The sequence below is a fragment of the Lycium barbarum genome, chromosome 4 (genome assembly GCF_019175385.1).
Source record: "Lycium barbarum isolate Lr01 chromosome 4, ASM1917538v2, whole genome shotgun sequence".
NCBI lineage: Eukaryota > Viridiplantae > Streptophyta > Magnoliopsida > Solanales > Solanaceae > Lycium > Lycium barbarum.
The window spans coordinates 143,260,253-143,280,703 of record NC_083340.1 but is presented as its reverse complement, the minus strand read 5'-3'; the positions used below and the strand labels follow the sequence as shown (position 1 = coordinate 143,280,703).

The 20,451-nt window shown below is 38.3% G+C and overlaps 2 protein-coding genes across 4 annotated transcripts; both read left to right on the top strand.

The window, feature by feature from the left end:
• The first annotated feature begins 1,124 nt into the window (after positions 1-1,124).
• On the top strand, positions 1,125-5,090 carry LOC132636759 (G-type lectin S-receptor-like serine/threonine-protein kinase CES101). Of its 3 annotated transcripts, XM_060353780.1 has the most exons (8): positions 1,129-2,357; positions 2,466-2,582; positions 3,020-3,109; positions 3,328-3,512; positions 3,585-3,795; positions 3,871-4,108; positions 4,190-4,340; positions 4,622-5,090. In XM_060353780.1, the coding sequence occupies exons 1-8, from the start codon at positions 1,247-1,249 to the stop codon at positions 4,928-4,930; spliced, it is 2,412 nt and encodes an 803-aa protein (XP_060209763.1). In that variant the 5' UTR covers positions 1,129-1,246; the 3' UTR covers positions 4,931-5,090. The 3 variants fall into 3 exon arrangements, with proteins under 3 accessions (XP_060209765.1, XP_060209764.1, XP_060209763.1); XM_060353782.1 differs by lacking the exon at positions 4,190-4,340 and having other exon boundaries at positions 1,125-2,357; positions 4,622-4,799; XM_060353781.1 differs by lacking the exon at positions 3,020-3,109 and having other exon boundaries at positions 1,128-2,357.
• Positions 5,091-7,576: 2,486 nt separating this feature from the next.
• On the top strand, positions 7,577-20,304 carry LOC132636758 (probable histone H2A variant 3). Its single transcript, XM_060353779.1, has 2 exons — positions 7,577-7,780; positions 19,797-20,304. The coding sequence occupies exons 1-2, from the start codon at positions 7,670-7,672 to the stop codon at positions 20,091-20,093; spliced, it is 408 nt and encodes a 135-aa protein (XP_060209762.1). The 5' UTR covers positions 7,577-7,669; the 3' UTR covers positions 20,094-20,304.
• Positions 20,305-20,451: the final 147 nt, after the last annotated feature.

The window sequence follows — 20,451 nt, the reverse complement described above, 5'->3', positions numbered from 1 at the left end:
ACATTTGCAATTCGTAGCTGGAGGACCTATATTTAGCTAGTAGATACGTCGACTTAAATATATGATAAATATAACGGAAATACATACGCTGAGAAAACTGAAAGTGTTATATTTATGGAAACAAAATCTATTACAATTTAAATTAAAATCAGTTTTTAATGTTCCCTGATTCACACAAATATCCTCCCATTCCATATCTGATCTCATATCTCATTCAAATAGCTAACAAATTCAAAAAAAATTGAATTCAAAAAGTACATTCATATTTTTAACAAAAAAAAAGGCCTGGCAGAGTAAAATAAAAGAAAATTATGCCTTGTAAAATTTTACAAGGCAAACTTTTGCTTAAAATTCTGCCTTATAAGGCAGAATTCTACTTTATAAGGCATAATTAAGGCAGAATTTTAAGGCAAACTTTGCCTTATAGGGCAGAAATTTCGCGAAGCCTTGCCTTGTGATTTTTTTTTATTGAGCGGGGATTTGAACCTAAAATCTCAAGGTATTTTCGGCTACTTTTTTAAGCGAAGGGCAAAAATTAAAGGCTAGCGATTTGAGGGGAAAAAAATTAGACACCATTGCCTTTGAAGGGCAATCCGTGCAAAAAAATGGCTTCAGTCCAAAGCTTGAAACAAATTCAAGATTTGAATTTTATGGCTTCGAGTTCGAAATTCTACCGCTACTCGTTTGATTTATAGCCTTTGAGATCTATTACTTGTACCGTTTCAATTTATGTGAACCTATTCGATTGGACATAAAGTTTAAGAAAAAAATGAAAACTTTGAAACTGTATCGTCTTAAACACGACATAATATTTGTGTGCCTATAAGAGTTTTAAAACTTATGGCCGGTTTCAAATATGCCATAATATTTGTGTCTATATAAAAACCTTTCATTAAAAGTAAAATGAGAAGTTTAAGTTAAATTATTTTTAATTTTGAAAGGGATAATTCTTTTCTAAACGATAAAAGAAAATAGGTTCGCAGAAATTGATCGGATGGAGTATTTGTACTTGGTGGATATTTTGAATAAAATGGAAGCTAGAACTATGATGTAGGATAGTCAACTAATAGTACAAAAAGAGGAAAATTCTAGTATTCTTCCTATAATATCGAAGTAGAGAAAGTTGATTGCAAATGTTCTGCTTGCATTTATTGACTAGGTCAATTTTTCAATCAAACGAATGACTTTGTCAGAACATAGTTAAAAGATCTATACAAATTTTCATACAAGGACAATCAGTTCTTTAATGGCATGGCTACAAATCCTACTATTTTTCCTCTTCATAACTCTTTCTTATTCCCAAAAACATACAATTTTTCAGGGACAAAACCTTAGAGTTGGAGAAAAATTGGAATCACCAAACAAGGAATTCAGGCTTGAGTTTTTTAGCCTTGATGCCAATAAAACTCACTATATAGGCATATTCTACAATTTACCCTCTAACATGACGCTATTCCCCGATGATTATCGCCCCGTTTGGGTTGCTAATCGCAATAATCCTATACCATATGCATCAGGTAACAATCTCACATTGGATGGAGAGGGAAAACTGAAAATTATCTATGGAAGAGATAGTTTTGTTTTGTTAAGTTCTTATAATGCCTCAAGAAATTCAAGTGCTACATTACACGACACCGGAAATTTTGTGTTGGTGGAATTGAATCAGACTTTGTGGCAAAGTTTTGATTATCCTACTGATACACTATTACCTGGGATGAGACTTGGGAGAAATTTTAAAACAGGACAGGTATGGTCACTGACTTCTTGGATAAGCGAAGATATACCAGCCTCGGGGTCTTTTACGATTGCTATAGACACGACTGACGTAGGCCAATTGATAATAAGGTGGAACGAAAGTGTGTTTTGGATGAGTGGGCCCTGGGAAAAAGGGACATTTGGCAATGTATCACGAATATCTCACTATGACTACGTTGACTTGAGCTTTGTTTCGACAGAGGATGAAAAATACGTGACTTACTCGGTCAATGAGCCTCAAACTTTGTCTAGATACGCGATAGATGTGTTCGGTTTTATCAAGGAAAGAGGAGCAGCAGGACCTTTCGGAGTGTGTTTTTACAAGCCTAGTCCTGGTTGTGTGACAAGAGAATCGATCGGCTGCCCGATTAGAAACAATTCGTGGTTCGAGAGGAGGCCAAACAGTGTTTCGGGTAATAGATTTAGGTTTGGAAATAATAATATGAGTTTATTTGATTGCAAGAGACAGTGTGAGAACAATTGTTCTTGTGCTGCTTTTAACTCTATCACAGCTACTGGAACTGGTTGTGAAATTTGGAGTAATGTATCTATATTGGGTTCACAAAGTCAATCAGATGTTTTCATTCTTGATGGTGAAAGAGGTATGATCATATTTTCCTCATTATCTCTTTCATGTCAGAAACATAAATTTTTGACAGATATAATTACAATAGCAAACAGTGTATCAATTCTGTAACTTGTTTTCGTAGATTTGGTGCCAATAAGAAATGGGAGCGACGCAAATGTGCCAAGCACATTCTCACCTCCTCCGGCTTCACCACCAGCAATATCTACCGACTCAACGCCAAAATCATCTCAAAGAACTTGTATGTATAGTGTATCAATCTTGTTTTTGCATTTGTAATAACTGAATATTAGCTCTTGAATTAGTAGATTAATCTCACTTTTTAAATAGTATTTCTGGTAGCTTCTGTTAATTTTTCCTTTGACATATCTCTGTCGAGGTCTCATAGCCAATCTGTAGTTTTGATTGTTCCTCGATATGGTCCATTTAACAAAGGATCATACATTTTAGGCACGCCTACTTTTTTTAAGTATCATCATTACACAATCTTGTCCTTGTTTCGGATATATCCAGAGAAAGGTCCTTTAGATCATCTGTTTAAAACTGTACAATGTAAAAAAGCATCTCACTGTTGCAAAAGTTATGTAGGATAAATGCGCGTGCGCACATACACACATATATCACCAAAAGTATGCTTTCAGTAGTTTTGAAAATTTTGACTCAATTGTGTTGATGCAGCAATAAAATGGTGGATATGGCTTATAATTGCAACTGGTTTGACACTATTTTTAGGACTTAGCTCCCTATGCTACCTTTTACGCGGAAAAGGTGAGCACTTGAAGAATTTAGCTAGAAGTTTGCACCAGTAAAATTCAACTATGTTGCTCGGACTCTGCTAAAATGCTGCCACACCCATGTGAGTTCCTAAAAAAATACACTACTTTTGGAGGATCTGACACACACGAGGTGGCATTTTTTAAGAGTCCGAGCAATATAGAAATTTGATACTTGGCTTCAGAACTCACAACTTCCTCTTTCACTATCAGGGAAAGCAAAAGCAACAGCTTTGCTATTGCTTAATCAAACAGCAAATAGATCTAAAAAGAGAAAAATAGACAAGAAGATGAGCCATGAAGTGCAGTTATACAGCCTCGATAGCCTAGCAATGGCCACAAACAATTTTTCACCAGGAAATAAGCTTGGGGAAGGCGGATTCGGACCCGTTTACAAGGTAAACATGAATATTTTTAAGTGAATATAATTCGCGCAAGCATAATACTGAAATGAGTCATTTTATTTACAGGGAGAATTGCCTGATGGGCAAGAAGTAGCCATAAAAAGGCTTTCGACGAGTTCTGGACAGGGCCTATTGGAGTTCAAGAATGAAATTTTATTGATTGCAAAACTTCAACATACTAACCTTGTTAGGCTTTTAGGATTCTGTACTCAAGGCGAAGAACGGATTTTAGTATATGAATACATGCTCAACAAAAGCCTAGACTTCTTCCTTTTTGGTAAATGTCATGCTTTTCATCTTCAACAATTAAAATACTTTCAAGCATTCTCATTCTTTATAATGATATTAACAGATAGTAACAAAAGGGAGCTGCTAAATTGGGACACAAGATTCAGAATCATCGAAGGAGTTGCTCAAGGTCTACTATATCTGCACAAATATTCAAGGTTGAAAGTGATCCATAGAGATTTAAAATCGAGCAACATCTTACTAGACGCTGACATGAATCCAAAGATATCGGACTTTGGCATGGCGAGGATTTTTGGAAGGCAAGAATCTGAAGCAAACACGAAAAGAATTGTTGGAACACAGTAAGTTAAATTAGCAGTATTTTCATATATAAGTTTCATATTACTCGAAATTCTGAATACATTTTTCGAATAAAATTTCAGTGGCTATATGTCTCCAGAGTATGCCTTGAGAGGTATTGTTTCAACAAAGACAGATGTATTCAGCTTTGGAGTTTTACTCTTAGAAATTGTTAGTGGCAAGAAAAACAACAGCTGCTATGATTCTGAGCATCCACTTAACCTCATAGGACTAGTAAGTCTCTAAACTACAAAATTTGTACTTTCCAAATGTAAGTTCCCGTTAAATATTTTCTATTTTTACAGTTCCGATTAAATTTAACAATCAGAGTTTGGTAACTATCCGACGGAGACCAAAGTGCTCCCTTTTGCCAAACTTAAACGACCAAAACTGCTCAGTTAATACTTAAGGGGCTATTTCGAACCTACTACCAAAGATAAGGGACATTTTTGTCATTTTCTCAACTTATCTCATGAAACATATATAGAAACATAAAACTTTTACTATGTTTTTAGGCATGGGAATTGTGGAGAGAAGAGAGAGCTTTGGAGCTAATAGATGCAACACTAATTGAATCATGCTCGCGCGATGAAGTAATGAGATGCATTCATGTGGGACTACTTTGTGTGCAAGACTATGCCAAAGATAGGCCTTCAATGTCAAGTGTCGTTTCAATGCTTATGAACGATACGAGACAACCACCACCACCACCAGAGCGACCAGGATTTTTCATAGAGAGAGGGGATCAACGTGCGGAGATCTCGGAAGAAGTAGTAAGATATTCGATAAACGGGCTATCGATTTCAGAGTTGACAGCAAGATAAGTTTTACCAATACAGTGAAAATTTAAATTACAAAATGGTCAATAGGAAAGTAGCTTATTTAACATTCTTTTTGATGAAGTCTAAAAAGTTACCAACTTCAAGTATTCATTCATATGTACAGCCTTATTTGTGGGGCTGATTTTGAGTCCCATTTCTTTGATATTATTCCACTAGTATATCTTAAATTCGAGGTATTGATCATCAGAACAACATTTATGCAAGTATATACAGTGAAAAGAAACTATTATCAGAATTAGTAATGAAGAAAGACATCATGACAGGTGAAACTCTAATGCCTCCACACTTCAAAAGGTGCACTATAGAGAATATTATGAGTACGAGTATCTTCCTATCATAGTTCACCTGAAATATACAATCATTTAACTAGTTATATTTCGAGCTCGAATAAACTTGACCTGATAGCAGGGGCTTTAGTAGCGAATGAAATGAATAACTTCGATTCAACAACCATGTTACCCCCTTGTACTTCAGAATGATTTTAACAAAGATGCTCAATTCCCTTTACTGTCTTCAGTGTCTTGATTTTAGGAATGACAGACAAGCTCTCGTGATACCTCGTGCAATTCTAGTTACTGATTTGAAAGGAGTCACTAGCTTCTTGCTATCCATAGTGCCTCGACCTTCGTTTATAAGGAAGCTTTGTTGTACCTTCGTTTATAAGGAAGCTTTGTTGTACTTAGAAAAGGATAGTAGAACAATCACTAACGGGTTACGAGAAACTGAACAATAAATATTTCAACTTCAATTTACATAATATTTGGTTGAAATTTAAAAGAAAAAAGAATATTTGAAGTTGAAGCTGAAGAATGAATATTTTTGTTTGAAGTTAGACATGAATTTCACTTAGACTCTGTTTGCATGGACTTATAACTTATGACTTATAAGCCAAAAATCATAAGTTAGAAATCCTAATTTATGGCTTTTGCCTTATTTTTATTATTTTGACTTAAAACTAAGTGCTTATAAATACTTTCTATCATACCCAAACACTACGAAAGTGTTTAAAAGACTTAAAATAGCTAAAATAAGTCAATCCAAAATGGCTCTTATAAAAAATTGAAATTTTGATGAATGAAAACCTATATTTCTCAAACCAATGTTTCAAACTTCAAATTGTCTATTTCAATCAAAATTGAAAAAATGGACCAAATTATATAAAAAGCACTTAGTTGATTTGCCCTTAAACACCCCCCCCCCCCCCCCCCCCCCCAAAAAAAAAATATTGAGATAATATTTACAACCAAACTAAAAATGTACTATCTAATGAGGGATGATATCTACTCGTTGGATTTTAAAATATTTAAAAATGAGTAGATGTAATGAAGAAAGAGAATAGTTAAGTATTTACTTTTTGGCATAATTTTCACAGATTGTCTCTTTTATGGATAGTTGCACAGTGAAAAACCTTTTTCGTCTAAAATTTACGAACTTTAGACCATGGTCTAAAAATCCCTTATGACGTAACTGAAAATTTTAATAGAAAATATTGGACGATGGTCTAAAATTTGTGAGCTATTTGGTATACATTTGGGGTTTATGGGTTGACTACTTATGTTTGTATCATATTTCCGCACCTTTTTATGATAAGAGAGCGTTAGTAGTATTCTATTCTTCTTTTATTTAATTTAACTTATATATATATATTTTAGATAAAGAGTTAGCCTAATGGGTAGCTCATCAGGTTCTCTATCATCACTTAGGTGCAGTGGCGTAGTCAGGAATTTAGCGACAGGTGTATATATTTTTTTCTCACTTATGTTCAAGGGTGTGTAAAATTAAATATATATTTATAATAGTTAACATTTAATCTATGTACACCGCTTGATCTTCCGGCGAAGAGTGTGCACCTGACCACCCTTCGCCTAAGCTGCTGACTCCACCCATGCCTAGGTATCAGATTTAGGACATATTAACGTATGAGTAAACATCAGTCTAGAGTCCAACATTTTCGAAGGCTACTTTTGCACTGCTAGAGAAAAATTTATTTTTTGTGCTGTGTTATGTAAATATTTGCGTAAATCAACCTTACTTTTGTGCTGTATTATGTATTTTTTTTTTTACTTTAAATGTTTCAATAAAGTAAAGAAGGCTGCTTAATAAAATAATTTTAAAAAGTGAAAAGAAACACACGTCATCCAATTCCCAAGTTCCAACTGATTTTCTAGAGGAATCATTTACTCTTTTACCCTTTTCAATCTCGTCAAACCACGTGCTGGACAAAGTACTTTCAAATACAAAGTAAGGGTAATTTAGTCAAACCAATTCCATAAATACCAATCACAATTATTTATTCTCTCAGTCTCTATTTCTTTTACAATCAAGAAAACGTTCAAACCGGAAAGTTTCCCAATTTAGAAAGTGCTCCACTTTAGCAAACTTAAGAATAATTCGAATAGGAAAGTTTCCGACAATTTTAACTAAAATTTTTATAAAAAATGTTAGACCATAGTCTAAATTTTATAAGTTATTGCAAGTATTATAATACAGTATAATATTTTATCTATAAAATTGATCACAAACATTAAACACGTGTCTAATTGTGATGGGATTAACTTATGCAAGTTGTTTTGACCATATTACCCTTGCTTAGTCCAATCACATTATTTATATTCATTTAATCTCTTTCTCTCTGCTGATCGACTGTTCTTTGAGTTCTGACTTTTTTTCTTTTACAAATCAAGAAAACGCTCAATTCGGAAAGTTTCCCAATTTAGAAAGATGTCTGGAAAAGGAGCAAAGGGTTTGATAATGGGAAAAACATCAGCAAACAAAGACAAAGAAAAGGAAAAAAAGAAACCCACTTCTCGTTCTTCTCGTGCTGGTCTTCAGGTTCAATTGTTTTGTCAAAAAAAAAAAAATATCTGGCTTTGTTGTTAAAATTTTCAAATTTTGATGGGTAGATTGATTTGTTGTAGTACATTAGGGTTTTTGATGATAGATAGTCTAAAGTTGTTTTTTTTTTTAAAAAAATAATATATATATATATATATATATATATATATATATATATATATATATATATATATATATATATATATATATGTGTGTGTGTGGTTTATTCTTAATTCTTTTACATTTTTGATGTTTCTGTTTGGTTTTGTGGGGTGTGAATGAAAAATTCAATGATTTTTCCGAAAAGGATGTGACTTTACTGTAAAATCATCGGTGGCGGAGTCAAGATTTTTATCAAGATGTTTAAAATATAAAAAAGTAAATATACGAAGCAGTGAAAGGTTCAACATCTTCTATATATGAATAGAATATAATTTTACCCATGTATAAATACTATTTTTTTCCCGCCGAAGCCCCCTCGGCCCTATGTGGCTATATAAGTTAAAAGCTTTGCTTCAGATTTTCAATTCACTGTAGCATAAAAAACCGAAAGTCTGAATTTTTTTCTCCCCTCAAAATCTGGTCTCTGCATTTGTTTTCAAAATAAAAATATTATAGAGTTATGTAATTTGCTGCCGCCGTTTGAGTTCTGCAATTTGTATTGCCGCTATCACGGAATAGTTTTTCGTTCTATCGCAGTTAATCCATTAACCTTGACAACTGTGAGGGGATTAGATTTTTTAAGGACACACAAAAAACTTGTGGGCTCGGAAATTTCTGTTCCATCTGCTTTCTGTCCTTAACGTTTTTCCTTTTTATGGATTCTTAAAACAGAAACTGATTTTGTTAAATTACTGCTTTGAACACAGGAAGATAACAGTTTCTTGATAGATTGTTTGATTTTTGTCGTAAATTAGGTTTTTGATGATAGATAGTCTCGGTTTTTGGTTTGTTTTCGCAGTTTCTTTTTGTTGTTTGAGGTTAGGAAACTTACACTCAATGTCTACTGAGGAGAAAATATTTGCGCCACGTAACCCATATTTTGAGTTTGTTACATGGTTTAGCCCATATTTGTGTATAAACACCTTTTATAGTATTCTTGTGCCGGTCTTCAGGTTTTTTTTTTAAAAAAAAAAAAATTAATCTTTTTTTTGTTGAAAAAAATATCTAGGTTTATTCTTAAATCTTTAATTCTTGATGGGTTTTGATTGATACATCGATTTATTGTCAAAATTTAGGGTTCTTGATCAGAGATAGTCTTAAGGACCCGTTTGGCCATGAAAATTCCAAATAAAACTCGAAGTTGTATTTGGAATTGGAAAACACCTAAACTCCCGTTTTCGATTTTTTTTTTCCTTGCACTTTCAGTACATTCAAACAACCAAATGTGTTTTTGCAAAAACTATAACCAAACAAATGGGGTTCGTTTTTGTAGTTTTTGTTGGGGAGATTTTCAAAAATATACAGCCCAATATAAAATATATACGCCACGTAGCTATATTTTCAGTTTATACAATATTATACAACATTATTTTACTTGGGGGGAAGCATTATACGCAATGTACAAACCTTGTATATAATAGTGTATAAAAGGACAAAGAAAAGGACAAGAAGAAACAAACTTCTGGTTCTTCTCGTGCCGATCTTCAGGTTTCTTCTTCTTCTTCTTCTTTTTTTTTTTTTTTTTTTTTTGGTTGAAAAAATTTATGGGTTTGTTCTTAAATCTTCATTTTTGATGGGTCTCTATGGATAGATTGATTTATTGTTGTAAATTAGGGTTCTTGATGAGAGATAGTCTTAGTTTCTGGTTCGTTTTCGTAGGTTTTTGTTGGGAAAATTATGCTCTACGTGTACTGGGAGAAAATATTTACGCCACGTAGCCTATATTTTGAGTTTGTTATCCGGTTTAGCCTAAACTTGTGTATAAACAAACACCTTTTATACACTATTATACACTTTTTTACAAGGTTGATCAAAGAGTGTAGCCTAGTGATCAATGAAATGGGTAAATTATGAGGTCTTAGGTTCAATTTCCAGGGAGGTAAAACACACTAGGTGATTTCTTCCTATTTGTCCAAGTTTTGGGGGATAGAATTGCTCGGTACCTGTGCTGGCGTGGCGGGAGGTAGCAGGTGCCCTGTAGAATTAGTCGAGGGAGCAAGTTGATTTGGACACCACGGTTATAAGAAAAAACATCTAACTATTTAATCATGCGTTATGACTTACACTTTCTTTTGATGGTAGAAAGTGGAGGAGGAGTCTCACTTTTGGATTTTGCAAGAGCTTTTGGGTTGGTGATAGCCAATTCGAGTTTCCCAAAGAAGGAGGAACACTTGGTAACCTTCCGTAGTTCGATGGCTAAAACTCAGATAGACTTTTTACTCCTTAGGAAGGATGATAAAGGTCTGTGCAAAGATTGTAAGGTCATTCCGAGCGACTATCTTACAACCCGACATAAGCTCTTGGTGATGGATTTAGGGATCAAGAGGACGAGGAAGAAAAGGGTCGTGGATGACCGACCTAGGATCAGATGGGGTAGTTTGACCACGATTAGTGCACTGGAGATGGGAGAGAAATTGAAGGATATGAGGGCCTGGGATAGTAGTGGGGATGCGACCAGTATGTGGGATAAGACGGCTAGTTGCATTAGGGTGGTAGCAAGGGAAGTGTTGGGGGTCTCGACAGGTAGTCGTGGTCAGCATCGAGGGGACTGGTGGTGGAATGGAAAAGTTCAAGGGAAAGTGGAAGCAAAGAAGGTGGCGTATGCGAAATTGATAGAAAGCAAGGATGAGGTGGAGAAGTGGACGAATACGAAGCTTTATAAGATGGCGAGGAAGGAGGCGAAGTTGGCGGTTTCGACGGCAAAAGCGGCAGCTTTTGAACGCATGTATGCTGAACTAGAAGAGAAAGGAGGGGACCAGAAATTGTTCAGGCTAGCCAAGGCGAGGGAGAGAAAGGCACGTGATGTGGATCAAGTAAAGTGCATCAAGGACGAGCATGGCAAAGTATTGGTAGAGGAGACTCTCATTAGACGGAGATGGCAGTCATACTTCTATAAACTCTTGAATGAAGAAGGGGACAGAGACATTGTGTTGGGAGATTTTAAACATACAGGAAGGCATCGTGATTATGGGTATTGCAGGAGTATTAAGGTTGAGGAGGTTAGGGGTGCTGTTCGTAGGATGCGCAGGGGAAGAGCGATCGGACCTGACGGGATTCCTGGGGAATTTTGGAAGAGCGCGGGGCCGGCAGGTTTGGAGTGGCTGACTAGGTTGTTTAATGTCATCTTTAAGACGGCATTGATGCCCGAATAATGGAGGGGCGAGTGTAATGATCCCTCTATACAAGAATAAGGGAGATATCCAGAGTTGTAACAACTATAGAGGTATCAAACTGCTAAGACATACTATGAAAGTGTGGGAAAGGGTGGTGGAGATGATGGTGAGGAGAGGTGTGTCTATTTCAGAGAACCAGTTCGGATTCATGCCGGGACGCTCAACTACAGAAGCCATCCATCTTGTGAGAAGATTGGTGGAGCAGTATAGGGAGAGGAAGAGAGACTTACACATGGTATTCATCGACCTAGAAAAGACTCATGACAAAGTTCCAAGAGAGATCCTATGGAAATGCTTGGAGGCTAAAAGTGTACCTGTGGCGTACATTAGGGTGATCAAGGACATGTATGAGGGAGCCAAAACCAGAGTAAGGACAGTAGGAGGAGACTCAGAGCCCTTTCCAGTTGTGATGGGGTTGTATCAAGGATCAGCTCTTAGTCCGTTTTTATTTGCCTTAGTGATGGATGGATTGACACGGCAAATTCAAGGTGAGGTGCCATGGTGTATGCTTTTCGCGGACGACATAGTCCTGATCGACGAGACTCGTAGCGGAGTTAACGCTAAGCTGGAGGGTTGAAGACATACCCTGGAGGCTAAAGGGTTTAAGCTAAGTAGGACCAAGACAGAGTACTTGGAGTGTAAGTTCAGTGAAGCACCTCAGGAGGCTGGCTTGGAAGTGGGGCTTGGTACCCAGGCTATCCAGAAGAAAAGTAGTTTTAAGTACCTTGGGTCTATTGTGCAAGGCAGCGGGGAGATTGACGATGATGTCACACATCGTATTGGGGCAGAGTGGATGAAATGGAGGCTTGCTTCCGGAGTGCTATGTGACAAGAAGGTGCCACCAAAACTTAAGGGCAAGTTCTACAAAGCGGTGGTTAGACCGACTATGTTGTATGGGGCGGAGTGTTGGCCAGTTAAGATCTCTCACGTTCAAAAGATGAAAGTTGCCGAGATGAGAATGTTGAGATGGATGTGTGGCCACACCAGGAGTGACAGGATTAGGAATGAGGATATTCGGGATAAGGTGGGGGTGGCCTCGGTGGAAAACAAGATGCGAGAAGCGAGATTGAGATGGTTTGGGCATGTGAAGAGGAGAGACACAGATGCCCCAGTGCGGAGGTGTGAGAGGTTGGCCATGGATGGTTTCAGACGAGGTAGGGGTAGGCCGAAGAAGTATTGAGGAGAGGTAATTAGACACGACATGGCGCAATTACAGCTTACCGAGGACATGACCTTAGATAGGAGGGTTTGGAGGACCCAAATTAGGGTAGAAGGCTAGTAGATAGTCTCGTTATCCGTTCTTATTAGTAGTCGCAGTATCGCAATTTAATTTCTTGTGCTCCGATTTATGCTATAATCTGCTATTTCCTGTGCTTTAATTATCCTGCGGTATCGGTGTCGCTTGCATTATTTTATTTTATATTATTTCATTTCCATATCGCTTTGAATCGCTTAGCCTTATCTGACTTTTTAATGCTTTTATGCTTTTCTTGAGCTGAGGGTCTTTCGGAAACAGCCATCCTACCTTGGTAGGAGTAAGGTCTGCGTACACTCTACCCTCCCCAGACCCCACCATGTGGGATTTCACTGGGTGTTGTTGTTGTTGTTGTTTCTTTTGATGGTAGAGGAGCAATCAAATTTGTAACTTTTATTGTATTCAATATGATATTGAGCCGTACTGACTTTTGTTTTTTGATAACCCTGATGTTCAATCCAACTTGCGCGCACCTTGACTGATTTCAAAAGGTACCTGCTACCTCTTACCAGCACAGGTTACAGGCTTGGACAAATGGGAAGTAATCACCCGGTGATTTTGCTTCCGCTGGAAATTGAACCCGAGACCTCATGGTTCTCAACCCTTCATTGACCACTAGGCGCCAGCATTGGGTGCAAGCTAAACTGGAACTTTTGTGCTCTTCTATTTGTTTTATGCTCAACTTTTTTGTCATAAATTAGTCATTTTGACGAGATATGTCTTAGTTTTTGGTTGTTTTCACCCTTTTTTTGGGTTTCCTAGGTTGCTCTTTGTTGTCGTACTTTAGTTGGTTCTCTGTGGATGTAGTTAAGGATTTATGGGTTCATCTTGTTAGGATTTAAATCCCAAATCCGACCTTTGTAAGCAGGTTCCCAGGAAAGATTGGAGGGTCACAGCTGGACCACTTAAATACCAACCTCCTTAGACAGAACCTACTTACGCCGTGATGTAAGCGAAGAATAAATAGCACACACAGATTTATAGTGGTTCACCCTCAATGTGAGAGCTACGTCCACGTTGCTGCTGCAGATCTTATTAAAGAATAAATATTACAAGTGTTTACAACACTCAACCTCACAACCCCAATCCCAATTACACTCAAGAATTTTACCACAGAAAATTCTCTCAAAGACCTTCTCTTACTTAGGCCTTTCACTAAGAGTATTTCTCTTAGATTTTTTTCTCTCTTGGGATGTGTATAGCAAATGATCTTAATGATGTCTTACAAATGAACCATAAGCTACCTATTTATAGGAATGAATTTCCTATGATGAGGTAAGCGCTTACATCACGACTATTATGAGGTAAGCGCTTACATCACGACTATGTGAACAAAAGAATTGACTTGTTTGGCCAATTCCACACCTAACAAATCTCCCACTTGAAGACTAATTTTAATTTGTCTTCACACTTTGATCGATGCAGCAGCTCTTTCCTACTTTCATACTTCGTGCAGGCCAACTGAAGTTGAGCATAACTTCAGTTTGTCTATCGTCACTGCCTTTGTCAGCATGTCTGCTGGATTCTGACTCCCTGCGATCTTCTCAAGCACTAGCGCTCCATCTTCCAAAGTTGATCTAATGAAATGGTACCGGAGTTGTATGTGCTTCGTTCGAGCATGGTAAACCGGGTTCTTTGCCAAATGAATGGCGCTTTGGCTATCACAATATAGCACACTTCCCTCGTGGTCCTGATCCAATTCCCGCAGAAAAGATTGTAGCCACATCATTTCCTTTGTGGCCTCCGTCACAGCAACTTACTCAGCCTCACAACTAGAGAGAGCTACTATCTTTTGCAACTTGGAAACCCAAGAGATTGCAGTACCTCCGAAGGTGTAAACATACCCGGATGTGCTCTTTCTGCTATCAATATCACCACCGTTGTCAGCATCAACATACCCTTGCAATCCTGTTTTTGATTTTCGGAAATACAGAGCTGAACTCGAGCTGCCTTTCAGATATCTGAATATCCACTTCACAGCCTCCCAGTGTTGCTTTCCCGGATTGCTCATAAATCGGCTGACAACTCCCACTGCATGTGCAATGTCTGGCCTTGTACATATCATTGCATACATAAGACTACCGATTGCAGATGCATAAGGTATCTTGTCCATCTGCTTCTTCTCATCCTCGGTTGTCGGCGACTGATCCTTTGACAACCGAAAGTGTCCAGCCAAGGGAGTGCTGACTGTCTTGGCATCATGCATGTTAAACCTTTTGATAACTTTCCTCACATATTCTTCTTGTGAGAGTTTGATGCCCTCCTTGCTTCGGTCGATTCTCATCCCAAGGATTTGCTTTGCAGCTCCCAAATCCTTCATTGCAAACTCTTCCGATAACCCTTTTTTCAACCGATCAATCTCCTGTAGGTTTGCTCCTACGATTAGCATGTCGTCGACATAGAGTAGCAGTATCATGTACAAGTCTTCAAATTTTTTGAAGTAACAGCAGTGATCTGCCTCGCACCTTGAAAAATCAGCTTTCTTCATAAAGCTGTCAAACTTTAAATACCACTGTCTTGGAGCCTGTTTTAGTCCGTACAGACTCTTTTGAAGTTTGCACACCAGATTCTCCTTTCCTTTGATTTTGAATCTCTCCGGCTGTCGCATGTAGATTTCATCGTCTAGATCACCGTGAAGAAATGCAGTTTTCACGTCCATCTGTTGCAGATGTAGATTTTCCTTTGCTACCAGCCCAAGAACAGTTCTGATAGTCACCATCTTGACTACGGGAGAGAAGATCTCCGTATAGTCAATGCCTTCTTTCTGTTGAAATCCCTTTGCAACCAGCCTTGCTTTATAACGCTTGCTTCCATTGGGTTCTTCCTTTATCCGATAAACCCATTTGTTTTGCAATGTCTTTTTATCCTTTGGCAACTCGGATAATTCCCATGTATGATTTGCCGATAGTGAATCCATTTCATCCTTCATTGCCAGCTCCCACTTAGTCGATTCATCGACTTGCATTGCTTCTTCATAACATTCCGGCTCCCCTCTATCAGTGAGTAGAATGTAGTTGAGGGATGGAGAGTACCTGTGAAGCGGCTTCCTGATCCTGGATGATCTACGCAGCTCTGTGATTGGCGTCTGTTAATTTGTTTCAGAATCAGCACTTTCATCAGCACCTTCTCGGATTGTTTGTTCCTCTGCCTCGGTTGTTCCTGGCTGCGGCTCAGGTGCCGGAAAGTCCCTCAAATCGACTATTTCCGATTCCTTGTCCTGACATTCTGAATTCTTTTGCAGCTTGTCTTTGTACAGTACCTCTTCGTTAAAGACAACATTCCTGCTTCGGATGATCTTCCGATTTTGTTCATCCCAAAATCGGTACCCAAGCTCGGTGTCACCATAGCCAATAAAGTAACACTTCTTTGATTTTGGATCAAGCTTGCTTCTAGCCGTATCATCATTATGAACATATGATAAGCAACCGAACACTTTCAGAAATGAAATATTTACCTTCTTGCCACTCCAGACTTCTTCTGGAATTCTGAAATCCAAGGGAACTGACGGTCCTCGGTTAATTAAGAAGGTCGCGATATTGACTGCATCTGCCCAGAATGTCTTGGGCAGTCCAGAGTGTATTCTCATACTCCGAGCACGCTCGTTCAACGTTCGGTTCATTCTTTCGGCTATTCCATTTTGTTGCGGCGTTCCAGGAATAGTTTTCATCAGCTTGATCCCATTATCGGCACAGTACCGTTTGGAATCACCATCGGTGTATTCTCCGCCGTTGTCGGACCTCAAACACTTCAACTTGAGGTTTGTTTCATTCTCGACCATGGCTTTCCATCTTTTGAATACACTAAACACATCGGATTTATTTTTCATAAAATAAACCCATACCTTCCTGGTTGAATCATCAATGAAGGTCACGTAGTAGTGTGATCCTCCAAGGGAGGGGACAGTGGTAGGTCTCCACACGTCTGTGTGCACCAATTCCAACTTCTCGACCTTCAACTCCCTGCCTGCATTTGAGAAGCTTACTCGCTTTTGTTTTCCGAGAATGCAGCTCTCACACGTATGAAGGTCCACCGTCTTCAGCTCCGGAATTAAGCCATTTGTCACCAACAGCTTCATCCCCTTCTGCCTGATATGCCCAAGCCGACAATGCCACAAATCTGTCTTCTTTGTGTTGTCAACCACAGCAACAATATCACGACAGCTAGCCGTCATGTAGAGAGTGCCAATCTTCTTTCCTCGGCCAACTACCATAGCACCTTTCGCCACCTTCCAAGACCCATTACCAAAGTTGAGATCATATCCCTCATCATCAAGCTGACCTACTGAGATCAGGTTTCGCATCAGCTTTGGAACATGTCTAACTTTTGTGATCTTCCACGAGGATCCATTTGACATCTTCAAATTAATGTCTCCCGTGCCAACAACATCTAGCGGCTCTCCATCGGCTAAATAAACTTTACCGAGATTCCCAGCCACGTAGTTTGTCATTATATCATGATGTGGGGTGGTATGAAAGGACGCTCCTGAGTCAAGCACCCAAGAGTCTATCGGGCTGTCAACCGATAGCAACAACGCATCGCCAATGTCTTCCGTAGCAGCGTTGATTCCAGCCCCCTTGTTGTCCTCCTTCTTTGGCGCCCTGCAGTTCTTCTTGAAGTGACCTGGTTTCCACAGTTCCAACACTCAAATGTTCGTCCTGGTCTGGATTGACCCCTGCCATTCCTTGACTTCGATCTGCCCCTATTTCGGTTGTAGTTTCTGTCATAATTTCTGGTTCTGTTTTCAACATTAAAAGCAGAACTCGTCGATGCCTCTCCAGAATCTGTCCTGCGCACTTCCTCAGCAAGGATACGATCCCTAACATCGTTGAACTTTAGTTTGTCACTGCCGACAGAATTACTAACCGCTGCTCTCATTGGCTCCCAGCTATTTGGTAGGGATGCCAACAAAATTAGAGCTTGCACTTCATCATCGAAGTCAATTTTTACCGATGACAATTGATTTACAATGGTATTGAATTCATTTACGTGTGCAGCAACATGAGCATTTTCCATCATCTTTAGATGAAATAGTTTATTCATGAGAAATACCTTATTATTTGTCGAAGGTTTCTCATACATGTCAGACAATACCTTCATCATATCTGCAGTGGTCTTCTCCTTTGCCACATTGTGAGCAACGTTCTTTGACAGCGTCAGCCGAATGACTCCCAGAACTTGTCTGTCGAGGAGATTCCAATTTGCTTGCTTCATCTCCTCTGGTTTCGGACTCAGAGGTTCATGAAGCTTTCTGCCATATAAATAATCTTCAATTTGCATTCTCCAGAACGCAAAGTCTGTACCATCGAATTTACCGATGTCGTGCGTCGTACCATCTTCGCCTCCCATCGTTTCTAAATCACAACACAACCTGTTGCTCTGATACCAGTTGTTAGGATTTAAATCCCAAATCCGACCTTTGTAAGCAGGTTTCCAGGAAAGATTGGAGGGTCACAGCTGGACCACTTAAATACCAACCTCCTTAGACAGAATCTACTTACGCCGTGATGTAAGCGAAGAATAAATAGCACACACAGATTTATAGTGGTTCACCCTCAATGTGAGAGCTACGTCCACGTTGCTGCTGCAGATCTTATTAAAAAAGAAATATTACAAGTGTTTACAACACTCAACCTCACAACCTCAATCCCAATTACACTCAAGAATTTTACCACAGAAAATTCTCTCAAAGACCTTCTCTTACTTAGGCCTTTCACTAAGAGTATTTCTCTTAGATTTTTTTCTCTCTTGGGATGTGTATAGCAAATGATCTTAATGATGTCTTACAGATGAACCATAAGCTACCTATTTATAGGAATGAATTTCCTATGATGAGGTAAGCGCTTACATCACGACTATTATGAGGTAAGCGCTTACATCACGACTATGTGAACAAAAGAATTGACTTGTTTGGCCAATTCCACACCTAACACATCTGCCCGGACCCTTTATATGTGTTAAAAAATTCACTAAACAAGTACAAGTAATAGAGTTTGAACCCAGTAAATCAAATGGGTTGTGGTAGTATTTCAAACTCGAAATCATAATGTTTAAATTCTTGATTTGCCTCTGGTTTTACCCTGCTTCTTTTTTTTTTGGGGGGGGGGGGGGGGGGTGTTGATTTGAAGGATTTCTTTTACTATTACTTTGCAAGGTTATTAAACACGACGAAAAAATGTGTATAGGTAATACATATTAGAAAAGTTGGTCCGCGATCTAATGATGACTTACACATTCTTTTGATGTTGTTTATTGTAGATGTATAACCTTTATTGTACTCAATATAATATTGAGCTGAACTGGAACATTTGTCCTTTTTTACTTGTTTAAGCTCAACCTTTTGTTTGGTACTTAAATTTTCTCCCATGAGACAGGTCTTTATACCCAATTGATTGCAAGATACTTGTAAATAACTCTTAATTTCGATTTAATTGAGCTGAACTGGAATCTTTGTGTTCTTGTGTACATTAAACGCACTTAGGTTGGGTTGAGCTTTGATGTTAGAAGACCAGATAGCCAGGATATTTGGTTTTTTTCTTTTTCTCTTCTCTTTTGTTCCTTTTCGCTGACTTATGGATGTAACTGCATCACCTTATCAGTGCTGATTTTTAACAGCTATAATATTTACCATTTCAAAACAAAATAAAAAAGGCCAGAGAGGCTAAGCCAATCCTTTTTTACCTAAAGCAAAGGTCGAACAATCTTTTGATGAACTAATCTTGAGTTTATCTAGTGTGTGTAGTGGACTTGAGTTTTTGGTTTCTCTCTCTGTGGAAATGGGTAATAATCAATGTGGGTCCTCAATAAGTTGCTTTCTATTTCTTTTGGTAAAAGTTGTCAAAATATGTGCATGATGTGCTTTACGGTTTTGTTTTTTTTATGTATAAGCACTGTGTTTAACTGCTAGTGGTAATGGAGAATGATAGCTGCATAATTTGGCCATTCTGTTTTCTGTATGCAATGCACTACTTGTGTGAATAGTAAGGTCTGTTTGGTGGTAGTTTTATTCCAGGAATGAAGTTACTCTTCTTTGACTCTTGAATTGACCAGTGCTGCAAGCCTGCAAACTGCTCAACAATTAGGCAGTAGCAATAGTTATCTCATTATTCGGTTCCTTTTTCATGATATTGTACGTAAAGCTAAGGGCCCTTTTTCTTGATTCGTCTGCTATAGTTTAACATTGATACCTTGTCCTTTCAAAGCCAAGGCATCCATATAGTATCCTATATGCGTCCTGGCAATGCATTATACTGCCTTGGTAAATGTCTCTGACTTTTGTTCATTCGTATCCGTCTAATTTGATTAATAAGAGGATTAGGTGACATTGACCTTAAGTTCTGCATATAGCTTATCTTTGGCCATTTTTGGGATTACATGACTCTTCTTTCTTTATGATTTCTGAACTGTTTGCCTTGTGCCTTTTCAGTTTCCAGTTGGGCGTATCCATCGCCTGCTAAAGGAGAGAACCAGTGCCAATGGGAGAGTGGGTGCTACTGCAGCTGTTTACTCTGCTGCAATCTTGGAGTATCTGACTGCCGAAGTATTGGAGCTGGCTGGGAACGCAAGCAAAGATTTGAAGGTGAAACGTATCACCCCAAGACATTTGCAACTAGCAATTCGAGGTGACGAAGAACTTGATACTCTGATCAAAGGAACTATTGCGGGAGGAGGTGTAATACCGCACATTCACAAGTCGCTCATTAACAAATCTTCTAAGGAGTAATGAAAGCCTGTTGTGTTACAACTAGTTGTCTGCTTGCTTTTTGGAGAAATATTCCTTTCTGGAAACTTTAACCATTTGGTTTTTTTGGTGTCTGCATATGCATAGACATAGACATAGAATTGTCTACCTATTATGTTGGCATTTTCCATCTAGGTTCTCCTTTAGGTATTCTAGACATGGTCCTTTGCTAATATACCAACATTTGATGTGATTACCGGGTTTCCTCTATTGTCTTCTTGATCCTGAATGCCTTTTAGTTAACAGATCCATCCATGGATGTGAATTGTCAGAGGCGGATTCAAAATTTTAAAGTTTATAAGTTTCTGCAGTTAATATGCAATAATAATTGGGTTCGATA